We start from the raw sequence: 26,558 nt of genomic DNA, 5'->3' as shown, positions 1-26,558 counted from the left end.
AAGACAGAGTGGGGCACAGAGGATCCGAAACAGGCTCTGTGGCGACAGCAGTGAGCCCTGGGTGAGGCTCGAACTCCCGAACCGTGAGATCATGACCTGAGCCGAAGTTGGACACTGAACCGACTGAGCCACCCAGGCGCCCCAAATTCCTGTTGTTTTAAGCCGTCCGGTTTGTCACACTTGGTTATGGCCACGCCAGGACGTGAATACGTCACCCCACGAAGCCCCGGGGCGTCTGGCATCCCTCCCCGCCTCACGTCCCACACGCACCTCTCCAACCCAGCACCTCGACTTCCTGCGCCTCGGCCCAGAGAGCCTGCCCCGTCCTCCTGCCCGTCCACACGCCCACCTATCCTCCGCGAGCCGGTGCTGGCACCATTTTGCCTCCCCCACCCCACCCCCAGAAGGATGAGCCTGGACTTCGACTTCCGGAGCCCGCGAAACTTCCTTGCGGCCTTTTCGTGTCTGAACGTAGACGTTCGTCTAACAGCGTCTGTGCCCCACACCCCACCCACCCCACCATGGGCACAAGACCCCGCCGTGGGCTAAGCAGAGTAACACCACCTCTCGTCCCTCATCCTCGAGGACCATGACCCAGGCAGGGCTAGTCAGAATCCAACCTGGAACTTTCTGAACCAGACAGTAAGGAATAGCTCTCTCGTTCCCTTTGAACCTCAAACCATGAGAACGGAGGCAAGAGCCACATCTCCCATCATATGGAGGAGCCTGGAAGAATCTACCCGTGGGCTCAGAAGCCCAGCACAAGACAGAATCTCTGCAGAGGTTAAGTTGATGAGCGAAAGCTATGCCCCTTATGTGCGTGGGCCGGCTGAGCAGTGTTGCTGCCTCTTATGACCAGAGAGTCCTGGCTATCACAGTGTGGGTGTAATAGGATAGGAGCCCAGAATATTCCAGTGAGCAACATGAAGCCCTGCCCTCCAGTTGCCCAAAGTTCAGGAAGGGAGGTGGATAATCCCAGCGTGCGAGAGAGCTCTGTGAACACTAGGCACAGGGTGTTCCGAAAGCACACAAGGAGGGTGTACACGTGTGCCGGTGAAGCGAGTGCGTCTCAAAAGAAGCCACGTGTGTGCTGAGGCTTAAAGTATAAATAGGCGTTAACTTTGTTTACGGTGTGTCTTATCGTAATAAAAATAGCTGCTGTTTATCAAGCGACTGCCACCCTAATCATATTACGTATATTAGTTCAAATCACTAGGATTCCTCGTTTTACAGATAAGGGAGGTGAGGCAGAGAGAGTTTAAGTCGCTTCCCAAGACCATACGGCTGGCATTGAGGGGGGATGCACTGTGCCCAGTCCAATCACCGTGCCGTACGGAAGACTGTAGACCCCTATATTTGGGAAATGACAGAGCTAGAACTTCAACCCGGGCCTGCCCACCCAAAATCCCATGCTCTTTCAAGTCCCTTTCCATCTGAGAGAAGGCTGGCTGGAGCTGGGCCAACCCAGAGGTTGGTAAGGTAAACGCAGAGGGAATTACCTTTGGCTAGGTGACTAGTCTTGGGCTACGGAGGTCCCGGGACTCAGCCCTGGTGGTGCCGGCCCCAGGAGCCTGACTCACACCCATGCAAACCATGCGGGCCTAAGAGAGACATCAGAATGCCTGTCTCCCAACTGACTGCCAGGGGTCAGCTCAGGAACCAAAGCGTCAGCGTGGTCAACAAGCTTTCTTCTTGGCCATGAATTGCAGGGGAAATCAGAATGCAAAGCTTGTCTTGATGAGTGTGGAGTTAATTAATGCTAAGAGAATTCCAATGGACCATGGAAAAAATCCTTCAGACTGAGCTTTGTCGGTGGGTCTGGGAGGCAAGGGGGCTTTGTTGCCCACCATCGTCTTCTTCCCTGGCGCTATGGACTGAACGTTTGTGTTGAGGCTCCAACCTCTAACAGGGTGGTATTTGCAAGTCAGGGCTTTGGGAGGTAACTGGGTTTAGATGAGGTCTGGAGGGTAGAGCTTCTATGATAGGATCAGTGTCTTTATAAAGACGAGGAAGACCCCAGAGGGCTCCCTCCCCTCCATGTGAGACACAGTGAGAAGGTGGCCATCTGCCAGCCAGGAAGAGGGTCCTCGGCAGAGCCCGACCACACTGGCTACCTGACCTTGGAATTCACGGCCTCCAGGACTGTGAAAAATAATTCCTACTGTTTAAGCCACCCAGTCCATTATATTTGTTACACAGCCTCACTGACCAGTACACGTGGGCAGAGCCAGAAACACATCGTCTAAATGCTGTCCCTGCCCGCCTGTCCTTAACATCTGTCCTGGGGATGGTGTCTCCTCGAGCACGCAACACCACCCTCGCGGGAACGGCTGTCGCGCGTTTCTACGGCAAACAGAACTTCGAGTCCACTCCTCCCCCAGACCGTAGGTTCCGTGAGGACAGGGTTAGAGCTGCAAGACCGGCCCCAAGCGGGGTGCCTTGGAGGCGTGGAGCCACTCCAGCAACATCTGGTGAGTGAGTAGACAAAACTGGAAGAGGTCACCTGGCTGGAAAAAAATGCATTCATCCAGTTTTCACAAAATCCCTTAAGCTGATGCTTGTTAGGGTTCAATTCTTTCCTCGCAGCTCAACTCTCAGAAACAATCTTATCTCCTCTCTTCCCAAGTCTTTAGAGCCCTGACCGTACCCTCGCCTCCTAAAAGAGCCAACAACATCCCTGGCAGCCCAGGGAACTGACCTGCACGTCACTTTCCCCTCTGCCAGCCTCTGTCTCCACGTGGCAGAGACCAATTAATAAGCGATAAAATGGTCTTGCTATTTGGAAAGCCTCTTTGGTTTTTCCCCAAATCTATCTGGGCAGGCTCAGGCCAGTTCACCAACAGGGGTCCTAATTAAAGTCTGAAAATACATTGTAAAGGAAAGCTGGAAATACAGAGCCAGACATTACAGCAGCCTGTTAACGGGAAAATCAACGCAAATTAAGACACAGCCAGACAGAAGCCAAAGCAACTTGCCATTGCATAAATTACGCGTATTAGAATCAGAAAACGTTAGGGCTGGAAACACGGCCGCGAAAGCCCTGGAGAGACAGAACATGGCGAAGTTAAGCGTGTCCAGCCTTCATCTGTGAGGAATTTAAGATAGACGATGAGGCCTTCTGCACTAACTCTCTAAATGGCTGTGTACCTGGAATAAAGGCTATCTTTGCTCCATTCATAATTTAAAGTCTTGGAGGCAGAAATAGGTTTTAAAAATTATTTGTTGTGGCCTTTGTGCGCAGAGGGATGGGGCGGGAGGTGGAACCCAGAAAAACACCAGCGCAGCTCGACCTCCATGTGACCTTCTGTTAAATGGGAAGAGCGACCAGTCAGCGCTCAGAAAGTCATCGGGGGGGGCCACTGGGGTAATGGATATGCAGGCCCTTTGTAAACTATGAGCAAATGTGGCAGCAGAGAGTAAACTTGGTGTGTTTTGTTTACTTTTCCATCCTTCCTTCCATCCTACCTTCTATCCTTCCTTCCTTCCTTCCTTCCTTCCTTCCTTCCTTCCTTCCTTCCATCCTTTCATCCGTCCACTCATATTCTTGTTCTTTCCAAAAACAGGTTCCCAGCAGCCGAGCGTGGTATGATCCTTGGCAATCTCCCCCTTTCCTTTTGACATTCTTGTTGCGGATATGCGCGCATGCACGCTCAAGGAAGGACACGCGCAAGGCACGAGACAAGATGCACACACAAGCCAGCATCTCGCGCCTCCTGGATCGGACACTTCTCCCCACACTCATGACCCTGGGCCGTGCCATTCTGGAGGTTCCTGCAATCTGCCCCCTGCCTCCCCAGCTGCCAGTGTGGGCCACTCCCCAGCAAGCTGGAGCAATCCAGCTCAAATGCAGGCTGAGGACTTCAGTCCTCAGGGCCCCCACTGCCTCCAGGACCAAGTCTGAACACTAGAACGTGCATAGGAGGCCTTTCGCTGGTGGGCACGTCCGTTGGTCCAGCCTCACACTCCCAGCCACATTCAGCCACTGGAATGGCAGCCCCAGAAGAGCGAGGGCTTCTGGTTGTCTGCATCATGGATGCATTCCCAGCACCTAGGACAGGGCCTGAGGGAGCCTCTAGGAATATTTGTCCAGTGAAAGGGCACTTTTCAGTTCTGAGCCTTTGCTCACGTTTTCCCCTCTGCCTACAACACGCTTTCCTCTCCCTTCATCCGGCTAATTCCTACTCATTTTTAAGGTCTCAACAGTGAGATCCTTTCTCCAGTACCTCTTGGCTTCCCTCTGGAGAAATGGCCTCTCTCTTCCTGCAGCCCCTCAGGACTATCTTTAACATGCTTCTGGCTCTGGGCTCTACCGTCCAAAAGGCAAGAAGCCCCGGCATGGACCTTTTTCATTCCTGATTGTCACCAAGGGATAAGTAAGGTGCTAATTCCATCCCAGAAGAGTCCAATTCAGTTCCATCCAATCTAGGTTATTAAAGCCCCAGGACAAGGGGTGGGAGGTGTGGGGTTCCTGCTCACAGTACATTTCCTTTCTGTATTCTAATACTTTTTAAAAATAATTTTTTAAGTTTATTTATTTATTTTGTGAGGTGGGGGGGGGGGCAGGGTCGGGTAGAGAGACGGAGAGGGAGAGAGAAAATCCTAAGAAGGCTCTGCACTGTCAGCACAGAGCCCCATGCAGGGCTCGAACTCACGAACCTGGAGACCATGACCTGAGCCGAAACCAAGTGTTGGACACTTAATTGACTGAGCCACCCAGGTACCCCTTCTCCCCTCACCCCCCGGTCACCTTCTGCATTCTAAAGGCTGTCTTTCTTGTCTTACCCCCGCCCCCCGGCTGGAAGACTCTTAGGGTGCAGCATTTGTCCTATGACCTGCTCTGACCAGAGAGTCCTTGTCAAACGAAGTAGGCGGGAGACTTAAAAGGTAACAGCCGCTGGACAGGCAATTTTAAACTCGCAGTTGGCACCAGGGCCACACTGGTTAATATTTCAGTTGGTTTTCTCTAAGATTGAGTGCTACCTAGATGATGGTGCTCCTACGTGTCCCCATCTATTAAAGCCACACGGCCCAACGCTGCAGGACCTTTCAAGTAGGCTTCACCGTGGCCCAGTTGGTAGGTGGGCATTGCCTGACTTTACGTCCACTGGACCTACTTACCCAAGGGCAAAGATATAAAATTGTCTGTCTCGTGTCGCTGAGCAAATTTCTCGAAGTTCGTGGCGAAGGTCATAGGACAAGAGGTTTTCTTCCTCAACCCAGGGTCTGAATGACTGTTTGGGGGGTGGAGATAAAGCTGGAAGGGATTACACGGTGGGGTTGGAATCTTTCTCTTATTAATAGAAGTCTCACTCAGAATGTTCTTTCTACCCTAGCTCTCATGAAGACCTCATTACCATCCCCTGCAGCTGTGAGTGCCAGCCTGGCTCTCGGCTTCCCTGGGATTGCTGCAAAACCCCAAAGGCAGCAGGATAGTTGGCGGGGAGGAGTGGGGGGGGGGGGGAAGACCCAAAACATAACAGCGTGGATGATGAATGTCTGCAAAAAGCCAGTGTGAGAACAGAAATCACACGAGGCGTTTGAATGAATTGACACATCAATTCATCCCTCACCCAGGCCCTTTCTAGAAACAGACCGAAGCCCCTGGGAGCCCCTGACCTTCCAGTGGTGAATATTGATCTTTGACTCCTAGCTAAGCCACTGTCTTTACTCAGCAGCAGCAATGACTCGACTCAGGTGAGACAGAGGGCAGAGATGGACTGAAGCGGGCGGGGGGAAAGATCGAGGCGCAAAAGCAACGGACCGCAGGTCGATTTGCATAAGTGAATGTACGTGCTCTGTCAACCCCGCTTCTGAGCCAGCCCGGGAGACCCGCCGAGTGAGCGGCCACTATCTGGGCTTTGCTGGCTGGGCCCACTTCCCCCAAGAGACGCACAGGTCACGACCGCGCAGGTGCTCATACCCGGGTCTGGACACCCGAAGGCAGGGCTGGAATCAAGTCACCAGCCAGGAAGACGGAGGCGAGTTACCGCTCACTCTCAGGATTATCAAGAAATAGTTGCTGGCTCATCACAAGCTGAAGCCAGCGCTGGCCTTCCGCGGGCCTGCGGTGAGGCGAGAGCCATGCTAGTGATGCATGGTCAAGGTGATTCACTGGGTTCTCATACTGATTTAAACGATTCAGCTTATTTTCAGAGTTAACTCTCTGCCAGAAGAGCTGGAGGAGAGGCTGATGAAATACATTTTTTTTTTTTATCTCCTTTTTAAAGTGTGAGTGATTCCTTCCTCTAGCCCACAAGGCAATGCAAGTTGCCTCGGGCTCCCTTTCTCTAGCTGTTTGAAAGGTTTACATTTTAGCTGATTACTAAGTCCCTGGCCTTTTCATTTGAATTCCAACATTTCCTTGAATTCCAACATTTTCCTTGGGTTACCTTATCCTTGTTAGACTTTCAAACGTTCAACAGTACTGCTCGGCTCAGATTTGCACGGGACGGTGACGAAATGCCCAGCTCACCAGGTCAAGGGCAAAAGGTATTGTCTGCTGAAACTACTGACAGGTGCAGGGGGCCCAGCTGCCTCACGGGGCACACATGGGCCGTCACTCAACGCTAGTCGGCAATGTCCTCTGATAAAGAGACGTCTGCTGCTTTCTGGTGACTTTCGTTTTTTGTTTTTTGGGGTTTTTTTTCTTTTTCTTTCCCACAAATAAATTATTTATCATTGTTTTTAACATGGTGGGTCTGCAAACTAGAAAATCCACCGCCCACACGTTAGAAAGCGGCTAAAATAGTCAAACACGCGTCACTTCTCTCCGGGCCTCCGTTTCCCCCTGTGCGATACGCGGCGAGGATGCTCTTTGACCTGAGCTGCCATAAACGAGATGGTCCCTCTATAAACCTTACGACGGTGGGTTCCAGGCCGCAGTCCCTCATCTTCCTCTACGTAAATGGCAGGTAGGAAACCTGCAAAGGAAGCAAAGTTGAGGCAGTGCCCAGTTCTGCCTCTCCGCCCCCAGGGAATCCTGCCATTCTGTAGCAATGATGACATCACAGTTATGTTGTGAATGGTGCCCAATCTGTCCACAAACTTGGCAAATCGCATCTACCATAACCAAGTGGGAAGGAAAAAAAACCCAAAACACTACTGGCGTGTGCTGGAGGGGAAATGTTACGGAGACATTGAAGTGTTGCCTGGGGGACGTGGTCTAGGAATGGACAGAATCGAGCAGATCCCCAGAGGACAGCCAAGTGGGGGCAAGTGGCTTGACCTTGACTTCCTCACCTGTGAAAGAAGAGAAACATCAGGTGGTGGCCAGAATTAGATGGGGTGAAGCGCAGAGCCTGGCGCCTCGCATGGGCTGTTACTACAGCTGCTGTGTTTGAGTCAAATACAGACGTCGGCTCAGTGTATACGATCCACATAGAGATGAACAGGGACTTATTTGTCCCTGGAACCCACTCCTTCCATGATTTATCATTTAGACCGTTCACTAGGCAGGGTAGCCAATTCACATCGACAATTCAAATGTATATTATTTCTAATCCCAATACCAAAAATAACCATAGTTAACATCTATCTATGTCTATTGCATGCCAAGCTCTGTGCTAACTGCCTACCTGGATGACTTAATTTAATCCCTACACCATCCTATGAGGTGGGTGTGGCCACCCCAATAACAGAAGAGGAAAGCAAAGCTCTGAGGGTCCAGAGTCATGCAGACAGAAAGTAGTAGAGTTGGGATTTGAACCCAAGCCATCTGGCTCCAGAGGCTAACCCCTTCCCTTCCCTTCCCCTCCCCTCTCCTCTCCTCTCCTTTCCCCTTTTTTTTTTTTTTTTTTTTTTTTTGAGAGAGAGGGAGCACAAGCAGGGGAGAGAGGCAGAGAGAGTCAGAGAATCCCAAGCAGTCTCCACACCCAGTGCAGAGCCCAACACGGGTTTCCATCCTGATCCTATAACAGCGAGATCATGACTGCAGCCGAAATCAAGAGTTGGACGCCCACTCAACTGAGCCACCCAGGCGCCCCCAGAGCCCGACTTCTTAAGCAGGATGTTCAATCTTCAAAGCAACAATCTTTTATCGAAAACCTGCTACGTTACAGACTATGTTAGGAGCAGAGATAAAAATCTATGCAGTTGAGCTCCCTGCTCTGGGTGGAAAAGCATCCCCCCCGCCCCCCCCCCCCCCCACAAATTTCATGTCAATCTAGAACTTGGGAATATGACCTTATGTGGAAAGAGGGCCTTTGCAGGTGTCATCAAGTTGAGATGAGGTCATAGTGGATTAGGACGAGCCTGAGAGCCAGCGGCTGGTGGCCTCATGAGAAGAGGGGGATATAGACAGGCACGTGGGGAGAGTGCCGTGGAACAGTGGAGGCAGGGAAAAAAGTGACGCAACCACAAACCGAGGAGGCCAAGGATCGCCTGCGGCCACCAGAAGCGAGGAGGGAGGCATGGAACCCATGCTCCCCCAGAGCTTCCAGAAGGAACCAGCCCTGCCATCCCCTTGATTCAGGACTTCTAGCCTTCTGAACTGTGAGAGAGTAGATGTGAGTGGCTTTAAGCCACACAGTTGATAGTGATTTGTTGTGGGAGTCCTAGGAAACAATACCCCAAGGAAAAAAGAGGCTTTCTCTAGTCACCCGTAGACCCTGTTTGGCAATAGGGCTTCTTGTCTGAAAGTCATGGTTCCCCACTGGCCGTGAGTAGGCAGGGGGAGAAGCCAGTGATGAATCAATCCGCGGCCTCACAGGAAGCCTGCTTTCCTGTCAACAAGGCACAGAGAGAAAAGCTGCCCACATCGGGCCAGAGGGCCGTCCGCTCGGCCCCTGTCACAAGGCTCAAATGGGGAGGGTATTTTCATAAAGGGAGGAAAAAAATAGGAGAGCCTGCCGCGCTGTGTTTGCATCTGGTTTCTGCTCAGGAGGACAGCATGCCTGCAGTGACAGCTCATAAGGAGAATGCCGAGGCCTCAGAAATCTCGATGCAAATAAGGGGCCAGATATTTCCCCACAAACCCACTAAAAGCAGAAGCTCTTGAGGATTTGGCAATCTGGTTCCCTTTGAAATCTGGTAAATGCTATGGATTAAATCTCTCCAGGAAAAAAAAAACCAACACGCAAAATTTGGGGTGACATTTCAAGATATCCTGAACTTCTTTTTTTTGTTAATTTTATAAATGTTTATTTACTTTTTGAGAGAGAGAGAGAGAGATTGAACACAAGTGGGGGAGGGGCAGAGGGAGGGAGACACAGAATCGGAAGCAGGCTCCAGGCTCCGAGATGTCAGCACAGAGCCTGATGAGGGGCTCGAACCCACGAACCGCAAGATCATGACCTGAGCCAAAGTCGGATCCTTAACTGACTGAGCCACCCAGGTGCCCTGAACTTTTTTTTTTAATTTTTTTTTGTTTGGAGAGAGACAGAGACAGAGAGCAAGCAGGGGGGGGGGGGCAGAGAGAGAGAGAGAGGGAAACAGAATCCAAAGCAGGCTCCAGGCTCTGAGCTGTCAGCCCAGAGCCCAACACAGGGCTCAAACCCACGAACCCTGAGATCATGACCTGAGCCGAAGTCAGATGCTTAACCAATTGAGCCACCCAGGTGCCCTGGTAGCTTGAACTTCTAAAGCCCATTCATTGATGAACAATTATTTCTAAACTGTCTACGATGTACCAGGCACTGTGCTCTGTGCTAGGAATACCAGAGAGGAAGAAGAGAAAAGGCATTTTTCTTCCCGAAGGCCAGAGCTGGGGGGGGGGGGGGGGGGGTGCGTGTATGAATTTCCTGTGGCCGCCACAAATGACCAGAAACTGGAGGCTGAAAATGATGGGAATGTGTTCTGTGACGGTTCAAGAGGCTAGAAGTCTGAAACCAAGATGGGGGCTCACAAAGAGAAGCTGTCCTAAGCCCCCACCTGGCTTCTCATGGTGGCCGGTGGCCCCGGGAGTTCTCGGCTTGAAGACCCAACACTGTTCCCTGCCCGTGTCTTCCCATCACCTCTTCTGGGTGTCTCTCTGTGTCCCCTCCTCTTCTTGTAAGGACACAAGTCATTGGATTTGGGACCCACCCTCAGTGGAGGGTGGTGTCATTAAGGCCCACAATAAATTACATTTGCCAAGTCCCTGTTTCCAAATGAGGTCCTGTGCTGAGGTTCCAGGTGAACATGAATTGGGGGAGCATGTTATTCAACCCAACACAGGGGGTGACACAGGTAAGCGATCACCACGAGAGCAGCAAGGGAGGTGGCGGAGGACCCAGGCAGCATCCAAGAAAGCTTTCCCCAGGACCTCATGAGGCACTGGGGATCCAGATGGTGAGCAGAAACTAACTAAGCAGAGGAAGCGGAAAGTAAACCAGGAAGATGGAATCACACAGGTAAGGTCCAGACAGAAGGGGGCAGCAGGTGCACAGAGGGGCCGCGCAGAAAGCCAGTGTGGAAGACGGGCTGGTCTTAGAAGCTGCTGTCCAGAGTTTGGATTGCATCCCTGGGGCCACAAAATGCCTATCAAGGACTGGAAACAGAGGAGTGTTTCTAGAAATTTCCCTTTGGCTGAGGTGAGGTGGATGGACTGCAGTGGGTGAGACCAGGTGCAGGGACCCCAAGGGTCCGTGTCTCTGGGGAAGCTCCAGGCCCGAGGATACAAGTGGCTCAAATTCTGTGCAGATGCCCCACCCATTGTCCTAACCAGTTAGCTGGAATGATTCCCACTGAACTGAACAGAGGGGTTTAACTTAGCACAAGCAGGATCTGAGCTGGACAGTCGGACTGCTGTCAGCCCAAGATGAACACGCAAAGTCTGAATGCCCTGGGCACCTGGTTGGCTCAGTCTGTCGAGATCCGACTTTGGGCTCAGGTCATGATCTCGAGGTCTGTGGGTTCAGACCCACATCAGGCTCTGTGCTGACAGCTCAGAGCCTGGAGCCTGCTTTGGCTTCTGTGTCTCCCTCTCTCTCTGCCCCTCCCCTGCTCACACTCTGTCTCTCTCTTGCTCTCTCAAAAATAAACATTAAAAATTTTTTAATAAAATAAAACTCTGAAGGCTCAAATACATGTTCTCTTTCCAAGCAGGCAAGGAGCTTATGAACATCCCAACCCACTGAGATGCACATGCCCTTCTCTTTTATGGTCCCTTGGAGTTAAGTTCCTCTAAGATGTGTACCAGTAAGTCCCATCTGCTCACAGATAAGTCCTCTCAACTTCGTGTGCTCGACTCCTCGCTCTTCAAAGGTCACCTTCTCTCTGGAGCCCCCAGGCTAGGTTCCACACCCTCCCTGAAGAGTCCAAAACTGCCTGAAGCAGGCTCAGGTTCTAGACCGCAATGCCCACTCTCCTTTTAACTTGTCTCCTCCCCCAGACTACAGGCTCCAGAGGTATCTTGTTTACCTCTGTACTCGCAGCCCCCTGCCCCTCCCCCCCACACACCCTGAGTGTTATCAGACAGATGAATGGATGGATTTCTTCCAGATGCCGCACTGGCTTCAAACCAAATGAATCAATCAATTCGCTAAATCCACACGGAGCCATCGATTGCTCAAGTGCTTTATGCTGCCCCCTCCCGCGGCCAAGAGCCAGCCATCCTCAAGACTCACCTCATTCCTTCTGCAGCCATCTCGTCAAGGTTGGCAGTGTCCTTCGTTTCTGCCCAGTTTGCTCCCAGGTCACCCCACCCCATGTCATCTGCCAAAATGATCACAAAATTCGGCTTCTGGCCTCTTGCGTCCCCGCTGCAGCAAAAATCCACGAGACGATAAAGACACCCCAGGAAAGTCACCCCCACGAAGAGAACCTTTAGAAAAAGCCAGCCCATGGTGGGCAGGGGAGGGCAATGACTGTCTGTGGGCCACGGCTGAGGATTTTTCCAAGAGCTTCCTTCTGCTCACGTAAGGTGCAGGGAGTCTCTGGAGAAGTAGTGGTGGAGTCTGCAAGGAGATACTGGTTGTGGGGGTCGTGTTGGTGGGGTGCCTAGAAGGACGCTGGGGCTGCGGAAATGAGGCCCCCACCTGGCATCCTAATTCAAGACCGGAAATTCGCAACCTCGAATTTGGTTCGCCCCCTGCAGCTCCGAGAGACGACCAGCCGCGTGCGGCAATCAGATACCCGTGTCAGTGATGGCTCTTTGGCCACTTAAAAAACGACCCCTCTGTGCTCGGGGACGTCAGGGCCACAGCACAAGCTTTGCATCTGTTCGGGACTCCAGCTGGTGAGAGCAGGATAAATTCTCACATCTGCAGAACACCTGGACGTTCTAGAAGCCGCAGTCAGCCTTGAATGGGTTTCTCAGTTCCAGATGGTGGAGGGCTTCATGTTTCTGTCAGGTTTCCTGAAAGAACAAAAATTGACAAGAAAACAGAGTCGAACTGCCAGTGCAGCTGTGTTTTACTCAGTAGCTTAGGAAATAATCTCTTTTCCATGCCAACAGATGTTTTCCTTCTGATTCGAATATGCAACTGGTTCATCAGTTTCCCCACCTGAGAAATCACGATGACAGTACTATTTGCAATGGACCTACAATCACAGGGTTGGTAACGGCATTATAGATGGTGTCACTCAACCCATTCACCGTATGGATGGGAACACTGAGGTCCACGGCCCTGGGACGGGCAAAGACTAGCACCCAACTCTGCCAAAGCCCAGTTGCTCCCCCACTCTCACCCCACCATGCTTCTCTGATTCCCAAGAAATTCCCAAACTAATTATGACCTTATCAAACCCACTGAAAATTCTAGAAGAGTGAAAGCTTCGTTTCCATGACATGAGTCTTTCTAAGAGCCATGCTGTCAACTAATATATCTCTATAAAATTCTTTTTTTTTAATTTTTTTTAATGTTTATTTATTTTTGAGAGAGAGAGAGAGAGAGAGAGAGAGAGAGAGAGCGAGCACTCGTGCATGAGCGGGGGAGGGGCAGAGACAGAGAGGGAGACACAGAATCCGAAACAGGCTCCAGGCTCTGTGCTGACAGCTCAGAGCCTGATGCGGGGCTCGAACTCAGGAACGGGGAGATCCTGACCTGAGCCAAAGTCAGACACTTAACCGACTGAGCCACCCAGGCGCCCCTGAATTTTATAATTCTTGATGGAAATTAATTTGAGAAAAAAAGAAACATAAAGATATGAATGGTGTTATTTAGGTGGAGAATATATGGGTACTTAACAGTAGAACTTTGGATTTTGCTAGTGGAAATCTTTCACCATAAAATGTCAGGAAAACATTTCAAACAAATTTAATGGAAATTGTCCCTTTATATCTCGACAATGTAATTTTTAATAAGAAACTATAAGACATGCTCAATCAGGGTTTGTCACACTTACATGTACACACAAATCAGCTATAGAACTTATCAAATACAGCTCCCGGGGGACGCCTATGTTCCGAGCCCTTAAATCACACCTTGAGTAACAAGATGCTCAGAAATAAAAACATCCTGGGGTGCCTGGGTGGCTCAGTCAGTTAAGCATCCAACTCCTGATCTTGGTTCAGGTCATGATTTCATGGTTCATGAGTTCGAGCCCCACATTGGGCTCTGCCCTGCTTGGGATTCTGTCTGTCCTTCTCTCTGCCCCTCTTCTGTTTGTGCTTTCTCTCTCTCAAAATAAATAAATAAAGTTAAAAAACTAAAACAAAACAAAACAAAACAAAAACCATCATGATTCTTGTCCAAGAAGAAAACTAACCTCACTGGAGATGCTTAACCTACTGGAGAGAATTCAGCTTCAGTGGAGAAGCACAAAAGCAAAATATCAGGTTGAACTTTGAAAAAACAGGAACTGAAGGTTATATTTTCAACTGCCACTTGCAAATGGGAACCATAGAATAAAAACCGTATCACCCCCCCTTTCACTTGAAAGCCCTAAATTTATGAGGCTACTAAGGAGGCACAGACTTGAACTTCTGGACCGAATGAAAGCATGTTGGACACCCAAGCCACTGGGAGTGTTAGAGCTAGAAAACCAATTTGTAATACATAAAGATGCCGCCGGGGCTGGGGTTATGGTGGATGTGATTCGCACTTATGTGCCCCTGCCCTTGCGGAAAGAATGTACAGAGCCAGCCAGCCACCCCAACTGCCGACCCAAGTGGATCGGGGAGGGGACGGGTTGGAGATATGTAAGTTCTGGAAGACCCAGATAAACTCAAAAGGATGGGAAGATACATACTTAACCAAAATAAAAGGGAAAGTTTAAGTAAACAGTCATGGTCATCTGGAGGCCAATGAATCAATTGTTCAGAAATGCGAATTCTTCTGTTTTCCAAAAGGAGAGTTATTCTTTCAAACTCAATTAGATTCAACCAATATTTGTTGATCTTGAGGCCCCAAAGACTTCTCCCTTTCTAGAAGAAGAAAGAGCTCTTGCACAAGGAGGGTGCCCAACAAACACTTATTGACCTGCTGCTAGATTCCCAGCCTCATTCTACTGGCTTCTGACCATGAGCAACAATCATAGAAGGCTTTTCTTCTTAAAGCTACTTAGCTTGGAACTCTAGAGTGGCCTCATTCTTCGTCAGTAATCCATTTTGGAATGACCCAACACGAAGGACTTCAGGGGAAAAAAATTCACGTAAGAAAAAAGCTAAAATTAAGGTGGGAACATAAATAAACAGATTGCTTTTCTTAACAGTTCCACGATAAAACATTCCTTTGAGGATTTCCAAAGAGAATCATTCGTACTTAAAAATTTCACTGAATGGAAATAAGCTAATTTAGCCAGCACACCATGGCATTATCCTTCATGCCCATACTTCCAGGGAGATATTTAATCTTTTCCCCATTTATTTATTTATTTAAACTACAGTGAAAAGGCAAACCGGAGATTCAAAGAATGGACCTGAGGCCATGGACTTTGATTAAGACCCAAGCTGACAGGGGCGCCTGGGTGGCTCAGTCGGTTAAGCGTCCGACTTCGGCTCAGGTCATGATCTCACAGTTCGTGAGTTCGAGCCCCACGTCGGGCTCTGTGCTGACAGCTCAGAGCCTGGAACCTGTTTCAGATTCTGTGTCTCTTTCTCTCTCTGCCCCTCCCCTGCTCGTGCTCTGTCTCTGTCTCAAAAGTAAATAAAAACATTACAAAAAAAAAAAAAAAAAGACCCAAGCTGACATTATGGAAAACAGGATGGCATTTCCTCAAAAAATTAAAAACAGAATGACCATATGACCCAGCAATCCCACTTCTGGGGTATATATCCAGAGAAATGAAATCACTATCATGAAGGGAGATCGGCACCCTGTGTTTACTGCAACGTTATTCACAGCAGCCGAGATATGGAAACAATCTAAGTGTCTGTGGGTGGATGACAAAAGAAAATGTACTGCATATGTAATATACATGCCACGGAATATTATTCAGCCTTGAAAAAGAAGGCTTGTGGAAAAGAAGCAACAACTTCTAAACCTGGGAGACATTATGCGGAGTGAGAGAAGCCAGGCAGCAGCGAGACAAACACGGCGAAAGAAACGCCGTGTGGTCTCGCTTCTATTCGAAATGTAGAAAAGTCAAACACATAGAAGCAAAGGGTAGAATGGTGGTTGCCAGGGGCTGGGGTGGGGGTAGAGGCATAAATAGGACGATACTGGTCAAAGAGGACAAACTTTCAGTGACGCAAGGTGAACAGCTTTGGGGGATCCATTGTATAGCATAGCGATGACGATTAATGATACTCTGTTGCATACTTGAAATTCGCTAAGAGGGTCGATCTTAAATGTCTCACCACAAGAAATTTAAAACGTACGTAACCGCGTGAGGTGAGGCATGTGTTTATTAGATTTTTGGAAATCGTTTCAGGCTGTATCCGCACATCAAAACATCACACTGTATACGGTAAACCCGAACAAGGTTTATTTGTCTGTTATACCTCGATGAACTTGGGGGAAGCATCCTCGGGCTCCGAGCTGATCTGAGGTTGCTTCCCCAGCTTGCTTTATGCATCACCCTCCCCCCTCTCCGAAGGGAGGGTGGACACAGGCAAGGAGCATGTCTATGGGCTAAGGAAGCAAAGGGGAGTCTTCGGCAAATAGAGCATCCCGTCCTTCTTCCACTGGGCTGGAAGGAACTTGACCACCTTCCTCAACAGACCCCACAGGGAAGGCCCCCCTGCTCCATCCAAGCAGAACAAACTGGGATAGACCCCTGCTGAGCACAAGCATGAGCATTGCCCGTGCCTCAATGTTCCTCAGGCAGCGACAGAGTGAACTTGAGTTGCCAATGGGCTTTGCAGGGACTTGTGTTTTCCTCCACGACCCCCACCGTAAAGCAAGGCTTCTGGGTCTGCAAAGTCTGGCCTCCCTTCAAGTTCCGGGCTCGCTTGTGGGAAAGCGAGCAGGGCTCGTGAGCAGTGAAATGACCACAGGCAAGCTGCCGGCCAGAAGGGCTGAGAATGGAATGGAATGAGGCAACCTCAAGATGGGCTTTGCGGTGTAGCGGTGTCTGAATATCAGGGCTGGAAGTCCGTCACCTGACCTGGCTCCCTGAGGGCCTCCCTGTGGCCAAGCAGCCTGCTGGAGGGCCTTGAAAACAGCTGAAATAACAAGAAGGTCGGGCAGACCTTTCTGGCAGAGGGCTCTGTTGGTTTTCCAGAGACAAAGCTTCTGATGAGCTGAGGCCAAAAAAGACAAAGGCGCCGGGGGGTGGGGGGGTGGGGGGGGTGGGGGGGGTAGTGTGATCTCTGGCGGTAGAGCACTGTTATTTTACCTGCCAAATCAGAGCATGGTCATGCGCTGGCTGGGGCCGAGAGTCCCAGGGGGATGGCCAGGAGGGACCTGGGGCACCAGCTGCCCACGTGGAGTCTGAAATGATTCCCCCATGCCTCGCCATCCATCCAGCAAACATGGACCGAGTGACGGGTCTCAGTCTCGGCACTGTGCGTACAGCAGAGAAAGGATCACACACGAAAACAAACCCGGCCCTCATGCCGCTTACTGTCTTGTGGGGGGAAGAAATGAAACGAGTAAAATATAAGTCCCGGCGAGAACATCGAGGCGGGGCGCGCGGCTCCTGAGTGTCGGGGGAGCAGGCGCAAAGCTAAAGAGGTCAGGGACAGCCTCGTGGAGAAGGTGATCCTTCCGTGAGGCTCTCTCTGCAGGAGGTAGAGGAGGGAGCCGTGCCGCTCTGGGAAGTTGTGTCGGAAAGGAATGCCAGGCAGAGAAACCAGGAAGGCCAAGGACCGCCATGTGTGAGCAGCAGCCAAGAAGTCACGGCAAAAACAGTAGAGGGGGGAAGCGTTAAGTTCTGACTTACGGACACCAGAACTCCTCCCCTGCTCTGCTGAGAATAAACCACCGTGCTGCAGGGTGGCAGGTAAGAAAAGAAGCTGAGAAGTCAGGAGTCCGTTGGACCAGGGGAGCCCAGGTAAGAGACAGTGCTCAGGCAAGGCGGGCTCGGAGCCTGGGGAGCAACATCTCGGGGCCCACCTGTGCCCATGGGACTCTAACACTGAGCACCTCCTTAAATTCTGCCTCACCCAAAACCAGGCCCAAGTGGACAGGAAAATCCAGTTACCTCGGTAACAGTCATTCAGGTTATTTAGTGTTTGTGTGTACTAAACATCCTCATGGAGGGGCGCCTAAGCAGCTCGGTCGGTTAAGCGTCTGACTTCAGCTCAGGTCGTGATCTCATGGTTCCATGAGTTTGAGCCCTATGTAGGGCTCTGTGCTGACAGCTCAGGGCCTGGAGCCTGCTTCGGATTCTGTGTCTCCCTCTCTCTCTGCCCTTCTCCTGCTCACGCTCTGTCTCACTCTCAAAAATAAATAAACATTAAAAAAAGAAATTGGTTTTAAACACCCTCGTGGGGCCCTTCCTTTGCCCTGAGGCCCTAACATGTCAGTTCGGGGCTGCCCCACATCAGAAAGATTGCTTTCTTAGAGTGTATCTGGGGGTCTCTGTCTTAGCTCAACAGAAGCGGCAAAGGGAATTTTTTTCTGTTTCTTTTTCTTTCAGTTCTATCGACATGTAATTGACATACAGCACTGCATAAGTTTCAGGTAGGCACACGATGATGTGGCTTCTAAATTATGAAATGATTGCCACAGCAAGTTTAGTTAATACCCATCATTTCATACGGATACAGGAAAAGAGAGAGAGAGAGAGAGAGAAATGTTTTTTTCCTCATGATAAGAATCTTTAGGATCTATTTTCTCAGCAACTTTCAAATATACCAGACAGCAGGGTTAACTGTAGTCCTCGAGCTGTACATTATATCCCCAATACTTATTTAATCTTATAACTGGAGTAAGTCAGACCCTATTGTTGGGAGTATTACTTCTGCAGACCCAACAACGCCAGGACACTCATCCACACGGGGCATATGACATCCTGCCTAGCGTTAGCTAGAACCACCTGTTGGAAGTGTCACAGAGGGAAGCCATGTGGCAGGAGCCAATTTGGGAGAGCAGAGGTGGCCTCATGCCATGCCTCTAAAAGCTCAGTAGCCCTGCAGAAATTATATCTGGGTCCTTGAACACATGTCAGAAGAACGGAGAAAGTAGATGGGCCTCTGAATAACATCCTTTCTCTAAAATTCTATCCTCTGCTTGATATCACAAGAAATGCGGTCAGACAGAAAGGATTCAAGGTCGAGTACCTGAAATCCACTCCCTCAATGCACTCCCTGTTTGCTAAACGTTTAAGGGCTTTCTACAAAGCAGCGTTTACTTATTATTTATTAAACATTTCCTTACGGAAGTTGTCAAACATACAAAAGTTGAGAAACTCGTGCACACCTACCCAGCATCTAGATTTGACAGTTATCAGCACTCAGCCAGCCTGTTCTCATCTGTTCCCCCCACCCCACCCCTACTATTTCCCTTTCTCTCGTTCTTCACATACACTAGACTATTTTGAAACAAACCTCAGATATCATGTAACTCCATCCAACATGATTTCTTTTTTTGAAGTTTATTTATTTTGAGAGAGAGAGAGAGAGAAAGCATGAGGGGGTGGGGGGAGTAGGGCAGAGAGAGAGAGAGAGAGAGAGAGAGAGAGAGAGAGAATCCCAAACAGGCTCTGTGCTGCCAGTGCAGAGCCTGATGTGGGACTCAAACCCACGAACCGTGAGATCATGACCCGAGCCGAAACCAAGAGTCGGACACTTAACTGACTGAGCCCCCCAGGCACCTCCAATATTATTTCTAGGTGTTTCTCTAAAAGATAAGAATTCTTTTTAAATAGAACTACAATTCTATGAGTAGCCACTTTTTGAAATTAACAATGATTTGTTAGGATCCTCAGAACTCCAATTAATGTTTAAATGTCATCCACTGTCTCACCAATGTTTTATTTATAAAATACATATATATAAACACTTTTATAATTTTTTAAAAATTCTGATCCAGGGTCCAAACAAACTCCACCACACAGTGCATTTGGTTCACATGTCTCTTCTCTTTTCATGTATAAGTTCCTCCTTTGCCTTCCCTGCCATATATTTACAAACAAAATTCAGTTGTTTGTCCTGTAAACTTCCTCAATTTTGGACGTGGCTGATTGCACCCCCTGGTGTGATTTAAAATGTCCCCCAAGCCCCTGTTAACTGACTTCTAGACCCAACGGCGAAATCTGATTCAGGTTTGACTTTTTGGGGGCAGGCCCACCCCCTACGTCTTAGCCTTCTCCCTGTCACGCGAAAACTGACCAGTGGTTTCACCTGTCACATTTTCACGTGTCCCTGTGTCGCTTTTGCATGGGAATCGGGAATTTTCTACCAACTTGGATGTGCCAGCTTTCGTGTTTCTGCAGATTTATCTTTTCCCTGGGTTCGCTCTGCCTGTACGATGAAATACGTGAGATCCTGTAATGGATGGAATGTGTCCTCCCAGAACTGGTATGTTGAAGCCCTGACCCCCCCCCCCCCCCCCCACAGTGTGATAAGGGTTGGATGAGGTCATGAGGGTGGGGCCCTCCTGATGGGGCCAGTGTCCTACTAAGAAGAGACCAGAGAGAGAGCTTGGTCTTTCTCTCTGACAGGTGAAGACACAGCAAGAAGGTGGCCTTCTACAAGCCAGGAAGAGAGCCCTCGCCAGGCATCCAATTGGTCAGCACCTTGATCAAAGACTTCCCAGCCTCCAGAACTGTGACAAATAAAGTTCTGCTGTTTAAGACTCCCAGTCTGCGGTGTTTTATTATGCAGCCCAAGCCAACTGATACAGATTCCAGCTAAGCTCCAACCCAGAACCTCTGAGGCTAAGGAAGAGGCACAGGAAGGAGAGGGAAAAGCCAAAACCCGGGGGGATAATGCTCAATCCAGTGAAGCGGTCACTCGGCAAATTTGCCTTTTGGGAAATTGATTTGGGGCATGTGGTGACCTGTTTCCGGAAGGACGTGTGTCCAGGATTCAGAATTGTCATTTCCTAGCTGTGTGATCTTGGATAAGTATAAAAAAAAAAAAAAATTTGCCCCTTGCCTCAGTTTACCCACTTACCTGAAAAAGAGAGCTACGGTAAACTTTCTTCACCTCAGACATGACGGGAGGATGAAACAATCAAACACAAGTGCCTGCTCTCAGCTCAGAAACACTGGCTATCGTTATTCTGTCTGTTGTGTTGAGGATAAAGAGATAACAAATATGAGAACACGTTGAAAAAGTACTATACACGCCCAAAGCGTTATTAAAATTAATATTAAGCAAAACTGTTCTGAGTGTCGATGGTGAAATCCGGACTCCCTGCAGCTATTGGCTGTCTTTGTCATAACCACTTGCCAGCATTCTCTGGGGGTTGATCCTGGAGCCACAAACACCACGGTCACAAGCCACGCCAAAGGGAAAAGCGAAGAGTCCGTCTGGTTTGTGAACTCGAAGCTCCAAACTCCGGTTCCTTGTCACACAGTTGCACGGCTGGTTGTCTGTGCCATTTTGGCTATGAGTTAGGTCCCTCTGCCTGGGCAGACTCTGGTGACAGTCGTCACGGCCTTTGGAACACCCTACCTAGCAGCCAATCTGGTTTTAGACAGTTTAAACAGTATGAGGCCAAGTTGAGATGCAGAGTGGATGTGAGGGAAATCTCCCCTTGGATGCCAACTGCAAGTTGGCAAGTGTGAGTTACGTGTTAAAATCAGAAACATCCACAAGAATGATTTGCCCCAGGCCCTTGGCTTGGGGCTCCAGCTAGAAAAGCCGTAAGTCTGTGCATAGGTCTAGACTGTAAGGCACACAAGGGCAGGAATATCTATGTATTTTACGCACTGCATGATCCTGGTACCTCGCCCGGAGGGAGTTCGATCAATACTGGCCGGATGAATGCACCTCACAGGATCCAACTGTGGCCAAGCCTGCCCTGTCCCGCCCGCAGAGCTCAGCCTTGTCTCTTCACTTCCCTAACCTCACATGGCCTTTCTGAGTTCCCCTTCCTCTGAGGTCCTCCCTCATAAAAGCGCACTTGTTGAAATCCTGCTTTAGGTAACAATCACACGTGTCCTGTCTTCTGAACTAGACAGTAAACACTCGGAGAGGAGGGACCACATTCTCTGGGGTGTGGTTCTGTGGCCCAGGAAACAACCGCATTCATCAGGGCTCGTGCGTAGGCTGTAATGAGCAGAGGCTGCCTGGATGGAGAGCCAGTGGCCGGGGGGAAGGTGGGATGGACGCTCCCCGTCCCCAGTCCCACCGTGGACCCCGGCTAAGCATGTGGGCTCCCCTAAGGAGGGCCAGAACCCTCCACCGACCACAACCACGGCCAGGGTCCCCTCCCGGCCCCCTGTTCGTAACACAGCCTAGACCAGCCTTCCAGCTTCCATGCACCGTCCCCGACCCCCTTGCCATCTGGAAATGACCAGATAGATGCACTGCTCCGAAAGGGTTAAAATCAAAGCTTAACACTGCGTATTGTTCCAGAGAGCAGCAGGACAGGCTGAGCATGTTTAGACAAGAAGGGGGGAGAGCCAGCATCTCCCTTTAGGCCAGAAACATAGCAGGAGAAGCAGGTTTTTATTCCTTGGCCTTGAGCGACATGATGGGTGGGGCACCCTCCACAACTGTGCACAGAAAGCCTGATTTAATCGGGGCCAAACCCAGTGGTCCTACATGCTTTCCAGCATGGCCGATTAGATTTCGTGACCCACATCTGTGTCTTCAACTTTTGACAGGACACAGATTTATTCCTGAAAGCAATGGGATGAAAGTCACTTTGCTCTGGCAATTCTGACTTTTTGTTTTGGGTTCAGTACTCTTGCAACAGGCTTGAGAGAGTTTCGAGAGGATGACAAAACTGTAGGAGCCATAAACTATCAAGACTGAGAAGTCTAGGGATGAATATCAGTGTTGAAATCAGGTAAAATTCACTCCAGAGCTAAAGAGACGCACCCAGGGATACATCATCAACGAGGCACTAAATGGTAACCGTGACAGAGGCCAGATCACCAGAGGCAAAGGTGGGGAGGTGACCTTCCCATCCCCAAACCCAGCACCTCCTGCTGTTTATCCTTCCTCCTCCCTCCCCCCTTGCCAGTCCTTGTAAGGTCTTTCCTGGTTCTAGGCCTCTCTGGTCTGCCACCAAGAGTCAGGGAAACCCATCGTGAGCCAAGCACAGCACTAAGCTGCTAAGCCCCTTACACACGTTAACTCAGTTAACCTAGCTGCACAGCACTAAGCCCCCCAACGTGACCGCCCTATGCAGTGAGTACTGTTATCCCCCTTCACAGATAAGCAGTCTGAGGTAGACTGAGGTTAAGTAATTTGCCCCAGCAAGGTGACACCACTAGTGAGAACAGAGCTGGGGTTCAAGGTCAGGCTCCAGAGCCCACACCCATGTGCATTTTTACATCTGTACTTCTCAACTATACAGCCCCTACCTGGCCTCCCAGGGCTCGCTGTGGTGACTCTCGGGTTTGTTCTATCTCTTCGGGAGAACTTACCCATGAGGGCAGGGACCACATTCTCCTTGTGCTCCTATGAACATAGATCATGCTCAGTGGCCTGCAAATTCTTTTGCTTGGGTAACCTCTAAGAGAATTTGGAAAACAATGAATCCCCTCCGTATCAGTCAGCTTGGGCCGCCATGACAAAATACCACAGACTGCGTGGCTTAAACCGTAGAAATTCATTTTCTCATAGTTCTAGGGGCTGGAAGTCTGGGATCAAGACGCCAACAAGGTGGGGTTAGGGCTCTCTTCCTGGTTTGCAGACAGCTGCCTTCTCTCCGAGTCCTCCCAAGGCCTTTCTCTCTCCCTCTTTGAAGGCCCCACCGTCAAGTCCCCGTCTAAACCTAATTCCTCCCAAAGGCCCATCTCTAAAAACTATCACATTGGAAGTTAGGGCTTCAATATATGAATTTAGCGGGGGCGGGGGTTATAAGGGGCCCACACACTTTCAGTCCATACCAACCTCGTGCAGTCTTTAAATTCCGTCCAATGTTTCATCGCAGCTGCAAAAGATATTGTTTTGTATCTGTAAATGTTGTATCTGTAAATGTTGTAATGTTGTAAATTACATGTAATTTACAATTTACAATGTAAAAATGTTGTAAATGTTGACTTTTACAGTAAAACTATTTTAAACCACTCTTTTTAACTGTATCCGGTGTAATATAAACGTCAGAGTCATCGGAAAACCATCACCATTCATTTAAAAATTACATGAGTTGGGGGCGCCTGGGTGGCGCAGTCGGTTAAGCGTCCGACTTCTGCCAGGTCGCGATCTCGCGGTCCGTGAGTTCGAGCCCCGCGTCGGGCTCTGGGCTGATGGCTCCGAGCCTGGAGCCTGTTTCCGATTCTGTGTCTCCCTCTCTCTCTGCCCATCCCCCGTTCATGCTCTGTCTCTCTCTGTCCCAAAAATAAATAAACGTTGAAAAAAAAAATTTTTTTTAATTACATGAGTTGATGAGGCACCTCGGTGCCTTGGTTAAGTGTCTGACTCTTGATTTTGGTTCAGGTCGTGATCTCACAGTTTCGTGAGCTCGAGCCCCACGTCGGGCTCTGCATGGACCTGCTTGGAATTCTCTCTCTTTCTCTCTCTCTCAGAATAAATAAACTTCTTTAAAAATTACAAAAAATATACGAGAACATTTCTCATGAGGTCAGAAACTTTCTATCATTTCTTTTTTCCTTTTTTTTTCAAAACTGTATTTTCATTGTACATCAACACAATATACTTATAGATTCAAAAGTACTTAATCACCTTATCCTATGTCTCTGAACACAGACTTTGGGTATAAATTGAAATTTTGTGTTTTATGCCTCAAGTGTAAAAAAAAAAAAAAATCCCTTTTGGGTCGAATGATGATCACAATTACTCCTATAAGTGATCATTTATATTCAAAGAAAAAACATTGTGCATTTGGACAAGTTATTACTACTGCAAAAGCATCTTTATGAGAGGGACTGGGGGATGGGACATAATTGACTTGACGAAAGAGGCCTCCCTGACACAGTATTTCAATATTCACCGCAGAGCCGTTTTCAGCTGGAAAAGTGCACCCTAGGGGGATCCTGGCTCTGGTTTCGAAGGAGAAGTCAGCCGTGCAAGGCTAACGGAGCACCAGGCCTGCCCCACAGTGGGTTCTCACACAAATGGGCTTTAGGAAAGAGCTCATGTTCTGAAGCTGATTGCAGGAAAACTGTCCGTGCCTCAGGCCCCTTGGCAAATCTTCAAACCCCCTCAGGAGCCCACATTCCCATTCGCGGGGCCCTGCCTCGCCTTCCAACCATTAGATGCGAGGTGGGGGGAGGCTCCACAAACCACCAGATGAACCCAACACATCTAGCTGGAGTTCCTCCAGGGAAGTTTCTCTGGGGTTCTCTGCCGTCTGGAGGAGCAGTCAAGTTTTAAAGCAAGAATTTGCTTCAGTCAAATTACACAGGGGTCCCCCCGCCGCCCCCAGAGCCAGCACAGGCCCTCGGGTGAGATAATGGGGTGGTGGTGCAGAGACAGGAAGAGAGACGGTGGATGGACGGGCGACCAAGACCTCCCACAGAAGCCCCCTCGAATCCTCTCTGAGCTCCAGGCAAGATTCCTTTCAATCTCCTTACCCAAGTTTAAGTTCTCACGGGCTGGTAAATGCAGTGAGCTTATTTGCAAGCCAGGGTCATATCTGCCTAGCAACCCAACGTGAAGAGTGGAAGGGCTTCGAACGTAGACGGAGAACAGGCTGGCCAACTCTGCACAAAGGAATCTGTTCTCATGCAAATGACCCGGAGCAAGATGGCTAGCAAGAGAGAGCACAGAGGATAGGCTCAGGAGCCAATTTATTTCCCCCAGAAGATGTTGAGGGACTTTTTAAAGGGCATCATCACAGCCTTGCCCACTGTAAATGAAGGACTGGAGGGGCTCTGCTGCTCCTTGGCTTACGGCAGACACAACAGAAGAGGCTAAAAGGGGAGCTGAACCCTTAGCTTAATATCCTGATTTTTCTGGTTCTGTACTCCAGACTCCAAGGGTTCTTTTGTTTGTATTTAGAACCAAACAGAGTTAGTTTTGTTTGGGGGGGGGGTTGATTAGCATGGCAATGCTGTGCTTTCCCTCTCTCTGCTATCCCTGGAAGAGTGAGGGGGGGAAAAAAAAAGCAAGGGTTTTCACGCTTGGTCTCACTAGGAAAGGGAACAAGGTGAAGCCAGCCTCTAAGCAGGGCATGCAAAAGTCATTGGTTTGTGGCTGGCAAGACTGGGCAGAGATTGGGTTTCCGGCTCCCCTTCTCTGTTACCCACACGCAGGTGGCAAAGTATCGTCTCCGGTGAGCTTTAGTTGCAGAAAAGGGCCAGTGTGTGCCTATATTGTGAAACCTCGGGTGAATCCCTCCAGTGCTGTGTGCCTCAACTTTCCCCATCTGCAAAATGGGGATGGTAAGGATCAAGTGCAGAATGTTACTGATGGGTTAAAGTTAGATCACATGTGTGGCACTTAATACAGTGCTGGGAACAAAGCAAACATACGAAAAAATTAACAACAGGTCTAACTAATATTAGTAAAATAATAGTAATGTATTATTGTTGTTGTGATTGTTATCATTGTAGTTACGCCTCTCCAACAGCCAGTGCGTTCACTCTGGTCAAATACTCAGATGTGAGTTTCTCAGTCATTCATTCATAACTAGAGCTTTTGGTATGATTTGCCTAATATTTTAACCTATTTTTAAAATTTTATTTATTTTGAGGGGCACCTGCGTGGCCCAGTTGGTTAAGAGTCCGACTTTGGCTCAGCTCATGAGTTTGAGCCTACGTCTCTACATCTCTCTCTGTCCCTCCCTCACTTATGCTCTCTCTCTCTCTCTCTCTCTCTCTCAGAGCGAGGGGGGGGATGAAAAGAGAGAGAAAGAGAGAATCCCATTGCCTAAAGTTTTAAATCAAGAAACTGAAGCACCGGGAACTTTCTGGACTTGATTAGAACCACTCGGTAATAAATAATGGGCTACCTCCATAGGTTCCCAAGACCCAATACAGTAGATGCTGTGCCATAGTGAATATGACAGTTCCATACTAAAAACAGTGACAGGTCCTAACACACTGTAAGGACATTACATTTTAGTGGTTAAAATGTTCGTTTTAGTGATTGAAATCAGTTTTGAACATCATCACGTGTGGATTCTTCGAACAACTGGACAAACAGATGGCTTGGTATACTGGAGTCAGCCATCAGACTTGGTAAGCCATAAATAATAACAATAATAATAACGAGTACTGAGGGCTCA

The 26,558-nt window shown here is 49.3% G+C and overlaps 1 protein-coding gene across 11 annotated transcripts in view; it reads right to left on the bottom strand.

Moving 5' to 3' along the window:
- The window catches only part of ARSG (arylsulfatase G), a 110,656-nt gene that overhangs the window by 56,919 nt on the left and 27,179 nt on the right, over positions 1-26,558 (bottom strand). For 9 of the 11 annotated variants that reach the window (XM_047832110.1, XM_047832120.1, XM_047832119.1 and 6 more), the window contains exon 2: positions 11,544-12,274. In XM_047832110.1, coding sequence (XP_047688066.1) covers positions 11,544-11,761 — 218 coding nt within the window. In that variant the 5' untranslated portion in view covers positions 11,762-12,274. Of the gene's footprint in view, positions 1-11,543; positions 12,275-20,362; positions 20,494-23,260; positions 23,301-26,558 lie in introns of those variants that run through there. The other 2 variants (XM_047832112.1, XM_047832113.1) reach the window with 2 other exon arrangements.

Source organism: Prionailurus viverrinus, chromosome E1, assembly GCF_022837055.1.
Source record: "Prionailurus viverrinus isolate Anna chromosome E1, UM_Priviv_1.0, whole genome shotgun sequence".
Taxonomy (NCBI): domain Eukaryota; kingdom Metazoa; phylum Chordata; class Mammalia; order Carnivora; family Felidae; genus Prionailurus; species Prionailurus viverrinus.
This window is presented reverse-complemented; position numbering and strand designations above follow the sequence as displayed.